Source organism: Aythya ferina, assembly GCF_964211825.1.
Source record: "Aythya ferina genome assembly, chromosome: 5".
NCBI classification, from domain to species: Eukaryota; Metazoa; Chordata; class Aves; order Anseriformes; family Anatidae; genus Aythya; species Aythya ferina.
In genome coordinates, this window is record NC_140301.1 from 47,957,533 (window position 1) to 47,977,849 (window position 20,317).

General features: G+C 39.7%; 2 protein-coding genes and 1 long non-coding RNA gene across 9 annotated transcripts in view; 1 reads left to right on the forward strand and 2 right to left on the reverse strand.

The window, feature by feature from the left end:
- Nucleotides 1-620: 620 nt before the first annotated feature.
- Nucleotides 621-1,238, reverse strand: LOC311438406. The gene is made up of 2 exons (XR_014694081.1): nucleotides 1,169-1,238; nucleotides 621-1,067 (listed from the first exon to the last, which is right to left on the reverse strand). It is a non-coding gene; the product is annotated as an uncharacterized lncRNA (long non-coding RNA).
- Nucleotides 1,008-9,214, forward strand: PSMC1 (proteasome 26S subunit, ATPase 1). Of its 5 annotated transcripts, none has more exons than XM_084522749.1 (11): nucleotides 1,008-1,224; nucleotides 1,663-1,716; nucleotides 2,490-2,586; nucleotides 2,979-3,103; nucleotides 3,604-3,789; nucleotides 3,988-4,116; nucleotides 4,743-4,839; nucleotides 4,984-5,173; nucleotides 6,519-6,670; nucleotides 8,158-8,312; nucleotides 8,904-9,214. In XM_084522749.1, exons 4-11 carry the CDS (start codon nucleotides 3,044-3,046, stop codon nucleotides 9,036-9,038), a joined length of 1,104 nt encoding a protein of 367 aa, XP_084378875.1. In that variant the 5' UTR covers nucleotides 1,008-1,224; nucleotides 1,663-1,716; nucleotides 2,490-2,586; nucleotides 2,979-3,043; the 3' UTR covers nucleotides 9,039-9,214. The 5 variants fall into 5 exon arrangements, with proteins under 5 accessions (XP_084378875.1, XP_084378874.1, XP_084378878.1 ...); XM_084522748.1 differs by having other exon boundaries at nucleotides 1,035-1,245; XM_084522752.1 differs by lacking the exon at nucleotides 1,008-1,224 and adding an exon at nucleotides 1,385-1,535.
- A 2,464-nt stretch (nucleotides 9,215-11,678) lies between these two features.
- NRDE2 (NRDE-2, necessary for RNA interference, domain containing) overlaps nucleotides 11,679-20,317 on the reverse strand; it is a 29,245-nt gene continuing 20,606 nt past the window's right edge. For 2 of the 3 annotated variants that reach the window (XM_084522745.1, XM_084522746.1), the window contains exons 9-14: nucleotides 20,013-20,188; nucleotides 18,999-19,385; nucleotides 16,977-17,905; nucleotides 14,650-14,788; nucleotides 13,037-13,108; nucleotides 11,679-12,431 (exon numbers count right to left, since the gene is read on the reverse strand). In XM_084522745.1, coding sequence (XP_084378871.1) covers nucleotides 12,306-12,431; nucleotides 13,037-13,108; nucleotides 14,650-14,788; nucleotides 16,977-17,905; nucleotides 18,999-19,385; nucleotides 20,013-20,188 — 1,829 coding nt within the window. In that variant the 3' untranslated portion in view covers nucleotides 11,679-12,305. Of the gene's footprint in view, nucleotides 12,432-13,036; nucleotides 13,109-14,649; nucleotides 14,789-16,976; nucleotides 17,906-18,998; nucleotides 19,386-20,012; nucleotides 20,189-20,317 lie in introns of those variants that run through there. The other variant, XM_084522747.1, reaches the window with a different exon arrangement.

Genomic DNA, 20,317 nt, shown 5'->3' on the forward strand with positions numbered 1-20,317 from the left:
CTGTAAAACAAGGTTGGTTGCCTTCATTTATTTTGAAAACACAGATGGAAAAAATGTTACAGGAAAACAGACTTTTGGAAGAAGAGCTGCTGGCTTTTTATACACAAAGTTAATTCCTGTTTATATTGTTGGAACAATCAAAACACATGGTAGCTCACACTACAGGTGGAGAACAACCTGTACTGGTAGCACTCTGTAAACACTTGCTGCAGGCAGTACTCAGTGCGCTAGTTCAGGCACAGGTCCAGTAGAAGATCCTTCCATCAGTATTGCAAAACATTACCTCTGTTTTTGTTTTTGTTTTTGTTTTTGTTCCTTCTATGATTCTATTATTTATTTATTTATGGGGGAGATGGGGGAAAAAATATTTATTTATGGGGAAAAACGTTGGGGACCCAGGATTTGGACTTGATGATCCTTATGGGTCCCTTCCAACTCAGATACCCTATGATTCCGTATTTCAGGCTACTCTCTGTAGTGTTCACTTATCTGTTTTCACAGCACCAGGCCACACATTGAGAGCAGACTTTGCAGTATGTCTGCGAAGGCTAAGACATGACTGACAGTTTTGTCACCATGGTGTATTTAAATCCCCTGCCATGACACCAACCCGAGCAGGATGGCTTCCCTCACAGGTGCAGACAGCAGAGGAGAGCTGCAAACACAACTTGTGGCACAACAATACCAGAGTGCTTTGAACATTTATGAAAAGACCCCTCTCGTCATGGTTAGGAGGGGTCACTTGGACTGACAAGGAAGACTAAGACACGCTTTTCCAATGCATCCAGATTTAATATAATTTTACAAGATTTAGTATCGTTTTTACGGATATTAACATTGTGTCAGCTGGTTGATGATGAGATGTAGTGAGCATTGTGTGCTTCTGGTTCTGACATGAACTAAAGCGTAGGAATTTCTGAACATCTCCTGAGGGAAGGGAGAGTTGGAAGCTCCTCAGTCTCTGGCACTGAGGGTCAGAGCACACCGCTCCACTCGTTTTAATCAACAGCTGCCGCCCCCAGACTGCTCAAAACGTCACGCTTGGCTGTCACGGGATGTTTCTTCCGCTAAGAAAACCTGAAAAAGTTACACAGCAGCGGCGCCTAAAAGGGCGGCCGGGAGGAACCCAGCGCGCTCCTGCCGGCGGCGTTTGTCCCTCTCGGCGCACCGTAGCGCCGCCATCGCCCTGTCCCCTGCCGGCTACCGTCGGGCGCAGCGCTTCCGGTGCGGTGCGGAGGGAAGATGGTGAGGGGGGGCCGCGGCAGGGGCTGGGGCCGCGGCGGGGCCGGGGCTGGGGTGAGGGGGGACCGGGCTCGGCCCTCAGCGCCCCGGCGGGACCCCGGAGCCCCCCCGAGCTCCCCGGAGCCCTCGGCGCGTTTTGCCGTTTTGCCGTTTTGCCGAGTCACGGCGCGGGGAGCGGGGGAGCGGGGCAGCGCCGCGGGGCCGGCCCCGGTACTGTGAGGGGCAGCGCTGCCCACAACGGCCGCCGGCCCGGCCCTGCCGCCTGGAGCCTCTTGGTGCTGTGGCGGCGGGAGGTTTGTGTAGGTGGGGGCTGAGGGGGCCTTCTGCTTACACGGAGCTGCGCTTAGGCCTCAGGGTTGCTGCTTTTCCGCGTTTATGTGCCCCTTGTGATTTTTTTTTATTCTATTTTATTTTATTTAGGGTCAGAGTCAAAGCGGAGGGCACGGTCCTGGTGGTGGCAAGAAGGACGACAAGGTAACTGAACCCAAACAAACGCCTTTTTCTTACGGCTGTGCTACTGCAGAGGCTGGCTGCCGTGGGTTTTGTTCACAGTGTGGTTTTGTTTGTATGAAATGTTTTGTCTCTTCTGGATGCACACAGGAGAAAGCAGGTTGCCGTTCAAAAATAGAAAAGGGAACTTTGGTGCAAAGGAAAACTGAAAATACTTGGCAGTAGAAATTTACTTATAAAAATAAAAGCCCTGTAAATCTGCCTGGGGTAGGAAAGCCTTTAAGATGGCAGTTAAGTAACTGGTTTTGATTTGAAAATGGCACCATACAGGTGTTTGCGTGAGGTCTTTATGTAATGCTGTGGAATCTTAGAGGTCAGTTTCCTTAGGAAAAGGCAGTATAATACTGTGTGTGGTGAGCTGTATATGAGCCAGTAAACTGAAGGCACGTTACATGTAGATTAAAACACAACAGAAGTGTTCAGTGTCAGTGTTTTCCTCATCCTTTTGTGTATGAGTTGTTTGTGATTTAGTTCAGGTTTCAGCTTTCTGTGTTCCCTGAAAATGGAAGAAGCCTAAAATAAAATAAGCAGGAGAAGAAATTTTAAAATTTTCTTAATACTGCTGAGATTAATACTACTTCTGGGCTTGTTTTTCCATATCATAAAGGAAACAATTTTGTTATGTAGTCGTTCAGTTGAAGTTGAGCTCTCAGTCTGTGTACCTAACCTCTGTGTGTGTTTTTTCATTGCTTTTATTCTGATTTTTTTTTCCCCATGAAATTCCCTTTATGGATAAGGACAAGAAGAAGAAATATGAACCTCCAGTTCCAACCAGAGTGGGGAAAAAGAAGAAGAAGACAAAGGGACCAGATGCTGCCAGCAAACTCCCTCTAGGTGAGCATTCTGCCTGCCCCAGCAGTCCTGTCCCCGAGATGGGGCTGTATGTACAGCCCGGGACACAAGTGATTAAACCACAAGGCCAGATGTAGTTTTGTTTCATAGAAGCTTAAAAAATACAAAATAAGATTGTTGTTATGCAAGATGCATTCCATGGATTCCCATTTAAGAGACAGACATTGAAATTAGGAGAAAAGTAGGGGAAATAGCATTTAAAAATTTTTTTGACCAGAATTTAGTGCGGCAAGATTTACTTAATGGTGTCACTTACTGATTGCTGTTTGTATAGAAAGTATTGTCAGAAAGTAAAGCAGAAATTCTGATGATGAATTAATAGTTAATGGATGAATTAGGTCGACTTTGACCTAAAATTTTACTTGTGATTGCAGTGACTCCTCACACACAGTGCAGACTCAAACTGTTGAAATTAGAGAGGATTAAAGACTACCTGTTAATGGAGGAAGAATTTATCAGAAATCAAGAACAAATGAAACCTTTGGAAGAAAAACAAGAGGTGAGCTTTGAGTGAACTGTTAATAATAAAATGAGTGCTCTAATGTAATCTGCTTCATACAGAAGCAATGGAAATAGAGTGCCATGAATGTGTGAGTCAATGTAAACATTACTTGTATTAAAATCTTTCCTTGCATCTCAGTTACTGTTTGGAAGGTAGGGTATTTTTCTAGTGAAAATTTCTAGAAAGAAAGAATATTTTCACTATGTGTATCCATATACTAGTGTCCATAGGACTAAAATAATTGTGAATTCTGTTACTGGCCTGTGCTTTTATGCCTTTCGGGGCAGTGAAGCAATAGCAAAAATTAGTTCTGTTCTTTTTGGCTTGTAAAATTAATTGACTAATACAATGAAATTCCCAAATGTGCTGTCAGCTTTTAACTGTGTTGCACTTCAGCTGAAGATAATACTCAAAATTCTGGCCCAACCAGAAATTAATGAATAGTAATGTTTTTGCCTGTGTTCTTAAGTTGTTTCTTGGTTTCTCCTTGACAACAGGAGGAAAGATCAAAGGTGGATGATCTGAGGGGAACACCGATGTCTGTGGGTACCTTGGAGGAGATCATTGATGATAACCATGCTATTGTGTCCACCTCAGTGGGATCAGAACACTACGTCAGTATTCTGTCTTTTGTGGACAAGGACTTGCTGGAGCCTGGCTGCTCTGTTCTGCTAAATCATAAGGTGAGTTATGCAAGATGATAAAAGAAGCACATGCTCTTCTGCTGTTTTATCTGGCCTCTGTTCTGAGGATCACAGGATTACAGGGTCTGAGGCTAGTGCCATTTATTTCATGCACCTAACTGTATGGATGTTGGGTTTTGGTTTGATCTTGTATCAGTGCTGCTAGCTAACTTTAACAACTCTTAATGCTTGCCTTAGGTTCATGCTGTGATTGGAGTCCTGATGGATGACACGGATCCTCTAGTTACTGTGATGAAAGTTGAGAAAGCTCCTCAAGAAACATATGCTGACATTGGTGGCCTTGACAACCAGATTCAGGAAATCAAGGTATTCTGATGTGCTAATTTGTGCTGTTAAGTGAACTATAAACATAGCTGTTAGGTCAGGAGCCTGAAGGAGCAACAGCAGAACCAATTGGCTCTGCTGTTGCAGGATACGGTTGGGTTTCTGGGCTGCAAGTGCACATTGCTGGCTCGTGTTGAGCTTCTCATCAACCAACACCCTCAGTCAAACAGCCAACTCAACTCTTTTGCTTTGGATACACATCCAAAATCACAAATATGCTTAAAACATTCATCCATAGCATCTGGTAGTTCATACTGGAAAGCATCATTTAAGGAAAGTCTGCCCCCTGAAGCACTCCACCCGTGTTTGAGAGCCAGGAACTGCTGAGTTCTAAATTCATCATGTGTTTAGGTTGAAGTAGGGGGTACTCTCACTGTTTCAACTTGACGTGTGAAGAGAAGCAATACGAAGACCTATTTAGATAGAATAGTTGCCTGCCTTAGAATTGCAAGCAACCAAGATGCATGTTTTTCAAGGTCTGCCTTGCAATTACTTGTGTTCTTTTTGTCTTTCTTACTTTTATTAATGCAGTCCTGAAGAACCCCACAGATCTTCTGTGGAGAGTGCTCGCTGTTTATAAAAACACATTTGTTTTTGTCATGATGCAGGAGTCTGTGGAGCTTCCCCTCACCCATCCTGAATACTACGAAGAGATGGGTATAAAGCCCCCCAAAGGAGTCATTCTGTATGGCCCGCCTGGCACAGGTATCTTAGAGTTCTGTACCAAGCTAGCACGAGAAAAATAAATTACACTTGGGTAGTGTTAAACCACTGCCCAGTCTGTCACAAATTTGATATGATTTTTTTTTTTTTGCCTGCAGACTAATTACAGTATTTCTTTGCAATTAGGTAAAACTTTACTGGCCAAAGCAGTAGCAAACCAAACTTCAGCGACCTTCCTGCGAGTCGTTGGTTCAGAACTTATACAGAAATACTTAGGTGATGGTCCAAAGCTTGTGCGTGAACTGTTCCGTGTAGCTGAAGAGCATGCTCCGTCCATTGTCTTCATTGATGAAATTGATGCCATTGGTACAAAGAGGTACGGTGTTCTAGCTTCCACTTCACACAGAGGTATTGCCAAGGACAGTAAAAGGCTTACTGGAAAGTCTTTTGCAACCATGTTGATACTCTGTTTCTTAGCTCTGCTACAATTTCTGTATTATTTTTGATTTAAGCAATTTTTGAAAAGTAAAAGGTCAAATATTCAGACTAACCACAACATTTTCACGTTAAATAGGTATGACCAGTGATTTAACCTCTTCTCTCTTGCTACCTGGTTTCATGACACAGCCTCTTGCACTGGAAGAGGGCACCGTGCAAGTGTCTGGCATGCTTTCAGTGCAAGTGCAAACACAGAAACTGGCTTTAGTGATTCAAGAGTAAAGCAGTGTATTTAACACTGAGTATGCCCATGTGTTGTTTGCCTTTCTAAATAGCTAACTGAACAGTTATAACTAAGTTTTTAGAATGATGTGGGAAGTTACAGAGTGTGATGTCATGGATGTGGAATTTGATCAGCATTGCTTATGTCAAGCTAAGCTGCTGTACAGCCTGTAGCCAAGCTGTATTTATTTGAAGACTCCTTGGGCTGCTTGGAGCTCTCCAATTCAGATAGTCCTTAAAGCAGTCATATGTTCTCCCTTAAATAAACAAAATGATGCTCATGTATCTTACTACCCAGCTGCCACCCTCAATCTCCAGTATGAAGGAGCTTCTGCCCCATGTATTTCAGCATATGTAGAACAGATGGGACAGATGGGGAAGTGGGTAACACTCAGAATTTTTCATACACACTGTGTTGCTTCAGACTGTTCCTAAACAGGGATAAGGCTTTCTGTATGAAGAGTACCTAGTCTGGTATTTGCAGAGTAAAGTGACTCACGCATGAAGCACAGCACTGCATCCCCTGGTACCTGTGTTTTAGTAAGGGCAGAGTAAGACAAGGAGCCACGTTAGTAAGGCTGAAAGGCATACAGTTGTACCTGTATGCATAAGGGGAAAAACAACTGTCAGGCTTTATTTTCTGCCCATTTGGATGCATGTCCTTTTAAAAATTAGTGTTTTTTTTCTTTTATATTTTTATGCATCTGTTAAGGATAAATGAGATTTCCAACTATATTACAGACACTGGATAAGAACAGACTTCTTTCATGTAATTGCTATTATTTTCCACAGCTACAAGAATAGATCAGTGCCTTTGTGCTTACCTAGATGTCACAATTAGATTGTGAAAACCTGCCTTTTGCGTTCTATAGGCGAATGTTTAAAATTCTGTTGTAACATGGGCATATTAAAAAGGCCATTTTGCGTATTTATGGCAGTTAATGTGAAGTATGTTCTTAAATTTGCATAGTGCTTTTTCTGACTGTGTTGTTGTCTTCAAGGTATGACTCAAATTCAGGTGGTGAGAGAGAGATCCAGCGGACAATGCTGGAGCTGCTGAACCAGCTAGATGGATTTGACTCTCGTGGGGACGTTAAAGTTATCATGGCCACAAACAGAATAGAAACACTGGATCCAGCTCTAATTAGGCCAGGTAAGAGACTTCCCCCAGTGAAAGGACTTGTCACACAGATTATTAAACAAATGGGCTGGTCAAAAGAACGCATGTCAGTGGTTTGTCTCTATTCCATCTGTGCTAGTGTATCTGTTAAAATCAGAACTCAGTCACAAGGGATTAGTGAGGGAGAAATAGTATCTTATTTTTATGTGTGTTACATGTTGAGCCCAGAGCTTGAACGGACACACATACTATTTTTAAACGGCCAGTAAAAATGTACCAAAACCCGCATAAATACATGCGGTGTCTTTTAAATGATAAATTTGAAAGCCACAGAGAGATCAAAGGAATAAGCTAAGCTTCCTGGTAGAGTCTCTGAATAAATCTGAAATATTGAAGGAGTTGTAAAGATACTTTTCTTCGTAAGTAACACAGGTAAAATAGAGAGCAAAGATAATTCTAGATTAATCTGATAGATAATTCATCTGAGGGGTCAGTAGACTGTATGGAACCAAGGAGTTTAGAGAAAAATTTCCACAGTATGAAGTTGCCAAGGTGTGATTTTTCAATAAGCTGTTTTTGTCCCCATCTTAGGCTTACCCCTCCAAATCAAAAGCAGTTTGAGAACTGAGCAGAAAATACTGTACTGATGTTAAAAGCCAAGTTAGGGTGGTCTGAAATTAAATGGAAAGAAACCTCCTATACCTATCATGTATTTTAGTTACCGTTGCTTGAGCAACCATGGTACTTCTGGCAGCTTGGTAAACTCTGTTACCAGTGTGTGTATTCTTCTGGAATACTGTATGTGGTACCATCAACCCCTTTTACTAAAGACTAAAACTAGAGAAGAAGTGTGATCTAGAGATGGAAAATAGCATTCCTTTTAAAGATTATTATGTTGGAAGCATAGGAGCTGCAACAGCTTTCTGGCAGTAGGGACTTCAGGCAATAGCTGGCAGGAACTTCCAGCAGAACTTATGCAAAGCCTTCTTTCTTCATATAGGTTTTACAGTGCTATGTAATACTTCTTTTTTTTTTGAGAAGATTATATTGGAAGGGTTCATGTTGCCACAGTAACTTACTCCTTTTTGTGTGTATGTGGCAGAGTTAAATGTAATCATTTAGCTTCAGAGCTAAATGTAATCTCAGTAAAATGAAGTGTGTTACAAGAATATAGGTATTGGATTAACACTTCTCTGTGGTATGATGAATTATTCTTAGCTTCCTTGAGTCATGTAAATATATGGTTTTTCATGCCTCCCAGATAAGATGCCTTTTACTTGCAGTTACACAGGCTTTTACAAAGCACCAGTGCATCTCTTTTCAGCTCCACCTTTGTGTTCATTACAAACAGAACAGTCTGATTGTACTTTCTACTGTAAGACATGATTGATTCTGGCATGAAGATAGTTACCATCAGTATGAATTTGAAACATTCTTCCTGCTCTTTTTCCAGTAGAAGCACGCACACAAAAGAACACAACATCAACAAACAACTAAGAGCAAACTTTTCTTTTGTGCAGGACGTATCGACAGGAAAATAGAGTTCCCTTTACCTGATGAGAAGACCAAGAAACGAATCTTTCAGATTCACACAAGCAGGATGACGCTGGCAGATGATGTGACATTGGATGAACTGATTATGGCAAAAGACGATCTCAGCGGTGCAGATATTAAGGTGTGTACATCACCATTGTTCATTGTTCAAAACCTAAATCCCAAGTTTAACTGTATGCAAACCTATATGGAATCATGCAGAAGTATCCAAGATATTGTTAATCATGCAAAACAGTCCAGCATATGAAGCGTTTTTTAGAGACAATGCTGCACACAGATAAAAATACAATTCTAGATTAGGAAGCTTCAGACAAGCAGACTACTATGTCTGAAGTAAACAGAGCTCTTGCTAGAGTTACCACCATGGCATTAAGTTTCTTTTGTCATCCCAGTGCAAAAGTGTAACAGTCTGCTGTTAAGAGCTGGATGCCTTTGTTTTGTGGGCAGGAGGGAAATGGAATTATTGTGAAGCTGCCTTTTTTTTTTTTTTTGCCATGGAAATACTACTTTATGGGAAGACATCTGGCTTTATCCAGGTTGTGTTACATGCTTCAGCACTACTAAACAGTATGAAAAACTTCATTTTAATTTTGCTAATAATCTTTAGCACTACAGCCTGTGGTGAACCTTTTCATATAGCTCTAGCTGTCTTCTGAGGTGGTGTTTGAAGTAGCTGCAGAACCAGTAACTTTTTCTGCTTTCTCTGTTGTAGGCAATTTGTACAGAAGCTGGATTGATGGCATTGAGGGAACGGCGAATGAAAGTAACAAATGAAGACTTCAAAAAATCAAAAGAGAACGTTCTCTATAAGAAGCAGGAGGGAACCCCCGAGGGACTGTATCTTTAAGTCATCTCTGCCTGTTAAGGAACTTCTGGAAACTCTTGCCTGGTTGAGACGACTGTTGTGTGTAAAACCACCTAGTCTAGCTAATTCTCATTCCTGAAGAAGTTAAATTCTGGTGGATTGTGGTTTTCAGTCAGTGTAACGCTTTGTTTCCCAATAAAACATTTATTTGAACTGAACTGTTTTGGTGGTAATTAAGAATTACTTACGCTGTTGTTGCTTTAGTCAGGCTTGTGTCCACCAAGAAGTGCTGGCACACCCCTGTGCACAGCGAAGAGCACATTGGGAGGTTCCTCACCGCTCTGTTCTTGTTAGGCAGGGCCATCTTGTACAAGTACTGCAACTTGCCTCTATTCTTAGAGTACCTTTTTTTTTTTTTTTTTACCCTGGGTGGGGAGCAGGTCATGCCTAACTAACTAGTACAAAAGTCACCTCCAAGTACCTCGCTTTCCTAAGTAATATATACATAAAAATTAATGAAAAAAAATTAAACCCTTAAAGTGTATCTGTTACTGAAAAGTACTCTGTATCTAGCATTTGTGCTTCCAAAACCAAGAAATATTTAGGTCTTTACACTAATATCACTGAGTAATCTGTTTGGGTAAAATACTTGTACCATTAACAAACGGCAGTTCTCATTTATTTCCAAACCCTACATGCTTAATTTTAAAAGTTGTTATATATATATATATATATACACATATATATCTAAAAGCTGTAAGTTTGGTATACAGAATGCAATTAAGTAGAGCACAGTCTTTGCTGTGGAAACTTTCTGTGGGAAGAAAATCTGGACAGTAACAGAAATTTGGAAGTTAGTTACACATAAAGCAATCCCTTTGATAACTGCCAGTGCTGTTAACAACAATGGCAGCAGCAAGGCCAAGAGATGTTGTTTTTCCATGTTAAAGTTGTGGTTCATCGTTAAAAACAAATCTTACATATGAGGGGAATGTTTATCTGGATGACAGGAACCCTGAAATAGAGCTGGTTTTCATCTGGAGAAAGGAAAAAAACAGCAACGTTTATTACCCATTCCTGTAAATCTTATGAGATCTGTCTCCCTCAAAAACTCACAAAAATCCAGCACTTTTTTAGGCAAGCACTTTCTAATCATGACAGGAGGCCTCGTCTCTGCTTGTTGGGCTCAAGAGCTTTAGAACATGCAGTAAACAAGGCTTTCTTTTTTATCTGGGACACAGCGGGTAAGGCAGGCTCAAAGCAACAACCACAGAGAGGCTGGTGGAACTGACAAGGAAAGCTGCAAGGTATTAAACAAGATCAAGAACTGTGTTCTGGTACACTGACTACCACAACATTAGCTGAAGAAGATACATATTTGACAAATGTTTAGCTTTTAAAGCAGAATTTAACTTCTACCACTTTCTCCAACATTTCTGAACTCAAATCAAAAACTTCACCATAGAGACAAAAAAATCTCATGGGGTCTGAATTAAAAGGCAAGACTTACTCCAAGAGCACCACTGAGTAACCAGCCTCTGACCATCCCAAGTGAAGGAAGCAGCTGTAGTGAGGCACCAGGAAAAGCTGTGCAAAAGAGAAAGAGAGGAAAGACCCCAGAGGAAGGATCACATGGAATAGAAAGGTGATTGAAGACGAGACACACACAGGAGCACAAAAATGCTGCCCCTCATCCCTACCTCCACGCCTCTTCCAGGTCTTTAGAGGAAATGGCATTCTGCTTTGACAGGAGAGCAAAAGCAAATTATAAAAAAAAACTACTTTTTGATGTCACCATTCAATACACTAAGTAACTCTTACCTCCAATTCAGGTGGTCTCATATTGGAAAGAAGAATGGATTTTAAAGATAACTAAGCTTTGGGGAAAAAAAGTTATTTTATAGAAAAAACAGCATCACCTACAATCACCAGGATATTTTAAGGCTCTTAGAATATGCACTATTATTTAAAAATTATGCATGTTCCCTGTAACATTTATAATACTTTAACAAAGATGAATAAATGAAGCACAGCCTAAACTAACATGTGTATCTTGTGCTATGCCACTATTAGGCAAAAATGAGCTAGAGCTTGTGTGACTTTCTCCAGCCACAGTTTTCTATGTAATCATCTCTCTCCAGCTGGATGACCCACAACTGTTTTAGTGCTGTTAGTGACAGTTGTTTGTTTTCTTCTAAAAACCAAACCAAACCAAAACCAAAATCTCTGAAACAGTTTCAGGTACTCAGTAGCTGCAGGTACTCTATTTCAGATGAGGATCTAGTTTCTGAGTATTTGGGTGTCCTGAGCAGGAATGCTAAATGCAGTCTTTTAGATATTTCAGCATCTTCTGTCTTACAAAATAAACGTATAACAATTATATTGCTAAATTGTTACCATATTTCACGTTATTTCTCTAGAAGCTGGCCTAAAGATTCTTGGAATTGAAGCTACTAATGAGAGAGTCATGCTTCGACTATTCTGCCTTCTTTGGTGAGGATTAAATACAGAATAGACCTCTACTTCTCTCATGATGATTGCCTATATTTGGGTCAAAAGAGAGTAATCAATTACAAAAACTTTTTTTAAACTGGGCTGCTTAGAGATGCACTATGGATAAAGTTTCATTGTTGATACATTAACAATCTTATTAAATTAAGAAAGAAAGAAAATCGAGTTCCATTTGAATTTTAAAAATTAAAGGTATATTTTTCATAAATATACATATTAAAATGGTCATCTGTCAAAACATACAAATACAAGTCCAAAATAGGTGCCTGCACAAGCAAAGATTTGGCCTTCACTGTTTATGAACAGATGTAACTGTTGTTTGACTTGGTGGTTATATATACACACGCATACCAAGCTGAAGGAAATTACTGAAGTCTGCCAGCTGGAGGACAGTGGAGCATCCACTTGGCAGATGTTTATTTCCTGTGCTGTTCACCAAACCATAATTGGCATGTACTGAATCTCTATTGAACTCCAGGGAATGTAATTTCAAACAATAGAAGAAGAAATGTGGGCAACATTCAACAGGAGGATATTTGCGAGAGGGTATCCTTCTGTGGGAGCCAGGAATACTTCAGAGAAATGGATGCATTTCTGTGGGCAAAATGCAGTACTTGATCCCAGAATACTCAAAGCTAGTAGAACTCCATTTTGATAGCAACTTGTACAAAAAAATAAAAATAAAAATAAAAGTACATAGTACCCAAGTCCCAACAGAGCTCCAGCTTGTAGAGACAGTTCTAAGTGTTAGTTTTGGAACTAGCTTGTGTACTTTCTTTGCTCTTACACAATCTTCTCTTAGACTTCTAACAGTAGATCCAGCTCTTCCATAGGTACCCGCACTCTTAATTCTTTTTCAGTCATTAGATCAAGTGTCTCTTGTAGCTGATCAGGGAAGTACTCTATTGCATCCATATACAGTACCTGGAAAGGCAATGGTAAAATGAGAACTTTTTATCTGCCATTTTTCTATCACAGCAAGACACATAATAGAAAGAGTATGCAGACATGCAAACAACCCTGCAGCAAGAACACAGGAAATATCATACACTTCCTAAAAATAATACGAACAGAATTTCTACATTCACAGCAGTGCAGATGTTTAACCAAAGCCTTTTCCAACTGTTACTAAACAGTTGTATTCAAAAAGATAAAACTCATAGATCAAGAGGTGCTGGAGCATTTGCAGCATACTCAGCCATCATTTGGGGAGTTGTGGGTGCTCCTTAACACCTTTCTGTTCTGAAATGCAAACAGCCAAACAGCACTGACCACTATGTTTGTCTCCGTTTCAGATCTTTTTTTTTTTTTTTTTTTAAAAAAAAGCTGAAGGAAATTACTGAAGTCTGCCATAAAACAAACAAACAAACAAACAAACCAGAAAATATTATAGTTGCTTTTTGGAAAGCTCTACTTTCATTTCATTTACCCATTATGATAACTACTAAATTATAACTTTTTTTTTTTTTTTAATACAGAACTTCAAAAACTAGAGTACTGATGACAGGCTTATTTTTTTCAATGCTTACTTTTGTCCAAGGACAGTTCTGAATGGCTTTATAAAACAATCCTTTACTTTTTTCTTTTTTTCCTACTGAAACCTGTGTGAGAAAAAAAAAAAAAAAACAACGTTCATAATTCAATACAGTAATAACTGAAATAATAAAACAACTGTCTATGAGACAAAAGAAATTCCCAACGAAAAGCTCGGTGTTCCTCTGTTGAGGAGTCCTTCCTACTATATCCTGTGATAGCTATACAGTTGGATAGGTTACAGTGATGACTACCTGTGTAATCAAAGAGATGTCCTTAGGGCGTTTCAGTGTTTTACTCGTGAGACAAGTAGTAGAACAGAGAGCAGCAGCAGAAGCTGCCACTGAATATTTCAGTTGAAGCCAGTGCCTTTGCCTGTATTTCACAGTAATATTGCAATGGACAAGAGTGTGCATCACTACCCAGAACTTACACCACAAAAAAGCATCTCTGGTACCGTGAAGGTGATAATATATTATTTTTGTGCACTGAAGAGACTATACCCATATGCTTTTTCACTCCAGATAAGCTTGTTACGGTTGGATAGCAAAAATATATTAAATGCATTGAGATGTTTGGAGAAGAAGAGCTCTTCAGGCACAAAATCACATTTTCTCTTGTTCTGACTGTTGCTAAAAATGAGCAAGTTCCCTTGTTAATTCTTAAAATCCAGAAATTCTTTTGCATATTATTGTGATGTTGGTTGCAGAAACTTGTGCTGTTCAGGTGTCCTGATCTCCCTTTGCCGAATAGTGATGCATATATACAAATAACTGAAAAGGGGATGCAAAGAGGATTGAGCCAGACTCTTCTTTTCAGTGGTGCCCCGTGCCAGAACAAGAGGTGAGAGGCACAATCTGGATCTCAGGAGGCTTCATCTGAGCATCAGGAAGCACTTTACTGTGTGGGTGACTGAGCACTGGCACAGGTTGCCCAAAAAGGCTGCAGTCTCCCTCCCTGGAGATCTTCAGAAGCCATCTGGACACGGTCCTGGGCAGCCTGCTCTGTTAAGTCCTGCTGAAGCAGGGGGGCTGAACCAGATGTCCTCCAGAGGTGCCTTCCAACCTCAGCCATTCTGGGATCCGGTGAAGTTATACAAGATCGGGATCTAGCTTTGACTGAAATATCAGAGTCCTTACAATTTCCATACAGAACACTAAAGTAGGTCTAAGATATGAATACAAGTCATCACTGCTTATTTATATAAAAATCATAAAATCCTACATTCCTTCCTTAGATTTGCTTCCTTTTTTCTTAAATTTTGCTACCCTGACCGCTTGCCTCTATATTGTGAGACAGACCAGGGGGAATCCATCTATTGATATCTCATGAAATAAGTTTTACTTGTGTGAGAGGGCAGCCACAATAACTTACATGCACCTGTATTAAAACCACACTGTCAGAAGCTATCACTCCTTCTGATCTTTATGAAGGAAATTTTCCCTAATATGCCAAAAAATAAGCAGCATTACAATTCACAAATAAGTCACCTTGAAAATCATATAGCTATGGCACCATTCAGTGTTTCTTTTTTAATATATCATTGTAGCTGTGCCCATAAGAAATTCCAGACATGGTAGATGTAGTAAAATGGATACACTCTTCTTACCAGAAAGTTCAAATACATCCTCCACAGCAGCGGGCAATGGGTACCATTTTCACTCTGAATGGCATGTTCAAATAGAGCTATAATCCTATTTGTTAATCCAGTTTCAGGAATAGTATAATATATTTCACCAACATCTGCCCTGAAAAAGAGAGGGGAAAAAAGAAAAACATAATCACTTAAACACAAGATAAAGGACCACGTTCAGACGTAAAGATCAACATACTGTCTTCTGTTCACACAGCACTGTATATGGACAATTTTGCATTTCATGCTGTGAACTCTGAATGTCATAAAACTGATTTTTAGCACTTCCTAATCTAATCAACAGTTTTCTAAATAGGAAATTCCATTGAAAGTAACTAAATGAGATATTTTGTGGAAATTACAGCATGCTGGAAAATTAACCCTGTTCAACTGGAGATGATTTTTCTGAGGATAATTATCTGCTATCATATAATCTTAAAACACTTACCTTAGTGTTCATTCCAGACATTGTATCATTCAAAACTTGGCAAAGCAGCTCAAACCAAATGCAAGTCTAGATCAAGAAGCCTTCTTTTGGTACCCAGGCAAGTCTGCTTAAATTTACCTTTGTAAGACTATCTGTAGGTCTTGTATCAACCCCTAGGTTACAGCTCTGGATGTCAACTGTGATTGGAACAGGAAACCAGTTTCAAATCCCACAAGTTCCAGGCCCAACACAAAATGTTTTTCATGTTTTTCACTGAAGCATTACTTTCTATCTACAGCTGATACAGACTGTCTTATTTTTGATGCTTGTGTTGGAAGAGCCTGGAGCACTCACGGCAGCATCACCTCTCTTTCTGCATTTTCGTATCCTGGCAGCTTGCTCCACTCAAGCTTAGTGCTCCTCATTTGACTCTTTCTTCAAGGGTCTTTAAGGTCATGTTTCCTCTCATCATAACCTTAGCCATTGCAGAATGTGATGTAATGTACTCTCCATGGAGCATTGTATCTCACCTTGGTTTATGTATGCTACTGTTTTACTCTTGATGTTCATTTCTTTCATGAATTCTATGCATTTAAACATGAAGAAATGAGAAACAGAACAAGAAACAGTCACACATACTACAGACCTTTGCTTAGTTTGTCACAACATTATAAAACATTATTTTTAATTCATGACTCACAGGCCATTTATCTCCTTTGCAGTAGTTCAGCTGCACTCTTGCAACATCCAGCTTGTCCCTATACAAATGTAATTTACAGGAACAGCCATGCTAGCAGAAAACAATCTGGAAAGGAGCTAAATGTCACAGAGAAAATCACCACTCTGGAATTTTAACATGGGTTTCCAGTAACGAGAATGAAAACCATCATATTGTCAGTCTGCAATTAACAGTAAATCAAATCACAATTGTCCTTTACATTTGATGGCAGTAGAATTTTTACTACAATTTAGGATCACAAACCCTGACAGCTCAGGAATGTCACTGCTACGAGTGCATGCCTGTTGCCAGACTGAGGCAATCAAAGCAGTGGGCACATCATCATTTTAAAGCATACTGATAATTTCATCAAGTGCTAATATTGTATGCTTACAGCTATGGAAAGCCTCCAGATAACATTTTCCTAGAAATCTCTGTTGCTATGTGCAGACACAAAGAACCAAGCTGGCAGTATTGTAGATACATAGGTAGCATGGCATAGGTAGCTCCTAGCAATGGGTTGACAAGAGACTAAGGTTTAAGAACAAACATATACCTCTATTCCTCACATTTCTTACCCCTTTTTTCTTTCCTGGGAGCATAATACCCAAGCCCAGACCACACCACAAATTCAGGAAATTTCCAGCCTCTTCTACCTAGCAACAGCCCCATATAAAATCCAAACCCTCAAGTACTCACTATGGAAACAGATCTGCTACCACTGTATTCTGCGACTCAGGAGTAAAGTAGGGCAGTGAGCTCAGACAGAAACCAATATAGCTCTGTTTTACACTCCTTTTTGCTGTACATATTAAAATTCAGCAGTTTATAGGCTCATCATGTCTACTCTGGCCATCTAGGCAGGCTCTTAGTCATTTAAAAATCATGCAGGTAAGTATATACCATCCTGATGTCAGAGCCGAGCAATCAAATACAAGCAACACACAATCTGAGCCAGCAGAAAGGACATGAGACTAGAACCTAGGCCTTTAATTTTGTTCAGGATTCTGTCACCAGCTTGCTGTCTGGTCTCAAACAAATAACCCTCCCTAGTCATAGCATCTTCATCTGCAGAAAAGAACGACAGCATTTTCTCTCCTTTGTTACGTGATCAGACAGAAAAAAAAAGCGTTATCACAAGGAGCTGCAAGATATTACCTCTGGACGTGCTCAGTAAGTTTTTTTCTCATTTGCTCTGCTTGGATTGCAAACAGCCACGGCTCTAAAGAGCTGGTAGACCTCGTGACACCATCAAAAAACCTTCGTGCTTTGCTAGCACTGTGAGACTTCCCTTGGACCTGGATGTACGACCTCCAGAGGGACTGGTTGCTAGGATATCTCCTCAGCGCCTCCGTTAGGGCCTCTCGCAAAGGATTCAAAGGATAAACGCTAATTTTCATGTGGAACCTGAGTAAATTTGTGTGCAGCAGTGTGACAGCTTCAAGAGTGGTGGGAAGATTTTGAACGCCAGAATTCATTCCGGTATTTTCACATTTCTCTGGAGCAGGAACTTGAAGCTTATCCGAAGCCTGTGCATATACCAATACCGCAGCATCGATCCCAACAGTCAAGTACTGGAACACTGCGTAACAACCAACCAAGTTAACCAGCTGGTTAGACTCACCGACCTGATCCCAGTCAGAAACTGGTGTTTTATTTAAATAATCTTGCAGTGCATGCTCATACATCTTACGAGCTTTCAGGACATTAACAGATAACACTTGTCCATTATAGGGCACATACGGTCCACTTTCAGTCAATTTAGTCAATATATGAACAGCGCGTGACGTGACAGCTCCTTCCAGGCTTTCCAGGAGTTCCACTTCCAGCTGAGCATAAAGCAGACTGAGGCTGCACAGCTTGGGACTCTTCAATCCTCCCGTCTCTGCTGTGCTCAGAGCTGTGTCAAATACCTTCCTAGCATCAGCAGTGTTTCCAAGCAGCCATTCTAGGTAGGCATACAGTTTCCAGAGGGAAAGGTCATTTCGGTTGTCAGGTGCTTTAAGGAGATTCTTGGCCAATTTTTTACTTTTCCTTCCTTGTGCTTTCAGCTTCTTCTTGTTTTTTGTTTGGAGACACTGAACTACCTGCAACGAAGAATAAACAGAACACATTTTGAGAGAGGTGAGAAAAAAGAAAAGAAAAGAAAAAAGAAAAAAAAAAAAAACAAACCTCACAGCATTTTGATTTCATTACTGCCTTTGTTTTCATATTGTTCCATATTTCACCACTGGCCAGAGCTGTTGCTACTGAATACTGTAAGTTGTCAGAGCTGCCTGTTGCCAGCTTCCTCCAACATACCCAAATTGCACAGGCTTATCATCCTCATGCCTGGCACTGCCATTAAATAGTATCAAATTCCATTTGTTTAAAAGGCCAACTCATCCAAAAAAGGAGTTGCTATCCTGTAATGGTTGAGAAGAACTAAATAAAAATCCCTGTCTGGCTAGATGCAGCTTATGACCAGCACAAATAAATCTCCACGTAACTTTCACAGCAGAAATCTGCTGGGGAAAAAAACCTGGAGATTTCATGGGAAACCTTCTGGTTAGATGATGTTTGGGTAAAAGGCAGAGAACTCTTCCATAAAGAAACACAAAATTAAACTTTCTGAAGTGCTAAGAGAAACTGCAGTCTTTTGGGCATCTATTGGGCATCTAAGTGAACAGTTTCACTTAAATCCAGATTCAAGTGATAAGGTGTTATTTCCTTCAATAACACTGCAAAAGTAACTTGTAAAGGAAGCAGTGGGTTTCTTCATAAGGTGCTAATATCATGGTATGGGGGATTATGCACTTTGGGGGATTATGCACAATATATTGATGAAAGTTCTTGGCTCATTCACTTTGCCTTGTAAAAAGAACAACTTGCATCCACTCTTGTCTAGCATATGAAGTATCATATAGCAGTAGACAATATGTTAACATTTATCTAAGACTGCAAGAAATACTTTACTACATGAAAATATGCTTCTGTATAAAATGTACTGAAGAACAGGGTTTGTTGTTTGTTTTTTTTTTACCTCTTTTTCTTTTGCCCCCAGGGCAATCTTAACTGACACTTACTGCTTTGAATACTCAGTCCTCTAAGACAATTTTCCTGAAAAGTTATTCTAATTAAACATAAACACACAAGGAAATCACACATCACAAAAGCAGTTATATGCAGATTTCTCATTACCTTAGATATTTCATACTGTAACCAATAAATGGACAGGTTAGATTTTTCCTTTCCTGAAAATAGCAGGTATAGAGCATGAAAAACATTCTGTATGAACTCCTCTCCATCCTTATAGTGGCCTATATGCTGTCTGCCTCTTAGCATCGTGTCCATATGACCAATACTGTTGAATCCAGATAGTGGCACATCAATAGACGTCAGTGGCTTTTCATCAGAAAGTACATTGTCAAAGATGTTATTTTCGTCCATGGCAATATAGAGGTTGGGAGGAAAGAGTTTACTTATACATGGCACTCCCAGGAATTGCAAAAATGAGTACAGTAGTTGATGTTGAAGGTCTGGATTAGAAAGCTGGATCATGGATGGTCCAAGATCATCAAATAAAACCTTTAAAACAAAAAACAAATCAAAACTCAATTTATGCAATCAAGTAAAATCAACAAACCTATGTAACTAAAGAAACTTTTGAAGTCAATAAAGATTTATAATTACTATTAAATGGTAAGGGAAAAGCAATGCATTTTCCCAGTCAGATGGTAAATTTGCTCTCGAGAGATTTCTTTGCTCTAGATTATCAGAGACCCATACAGAACACTTACACAATGAAAGTCTAAAAATATATTATTGATTTTTCCAAATAAAAATGCGTTAAAAGGCCCAATCAATGTCTGACTTTACCTTTTCTCCCAAGAAAAAAAAAGTCCAAATATCTGACTTGAATCTAAATTCAGGCAACAAAACTTTTGTTTATTTAATGTGGATATCATCTTAAACACAGTCTGTGATATTTCCATATACAGCTGAGAGAAATCACAGAACAGCAAGGCTATTCACCTACAGCCCAAAGTTTACCATGAGGTTCCTATGGATTTCAGCAGTCTCAGCACAAAACCTAAGGTGACTTTTGAATTCCAAACAAATGAAAAAAGAATTACTCCTCTGAAAGTATCTGTTGGCAATGAATCCAAACATAAAGCTAATTTTATCTCCCACTGTTTATTATATTAGAGTGACCTGTCTTTCTGGATCTTCACAGTCTTCTTCAGTTTGGTTTTTGGTTTTGTCTGGCCTCCAAGGTAGCCAATGTCTTGCTTCACGAGAATATTCAATATCCAGCCAAATGTGCCACTTGGGGAGAGTTTTATCCTTTATTTCTTCATCTTCATCTATCTCTTCTTCATCATCATCATCTAAAAACAGATCAAAACACCCACACAAATATTAAAGAAAAATTAATCTATCACATCCAAAGACCAGACTTGACATATAATTTAGCTATTTTTAAAATGCCTGTTTTTATTAACATTGCATCTGTTTCC

What these genes read in the sequence shown, in the direction of transcription:
- PSMC1 (XM_084522748.1), top strand. An exon ending in TGCCAGCAAACTCCCTCTAG is followed by an intron (nt 2,587 to 2,978) that starts GTGAGCATTCTG and finishes TTGTGATTGCAG; the next exon opens with TGACTCCTCACACACAGTGC. An exon ending in CTGTTCTGCTAAATCATAAG is followed by an intron (nt 3,790 to 3,987) that starts GTGAGTTATGCA and finishes TGCTTGCCTTAG; the next exon opens with GTTCATGCTGTGATTGGAGT.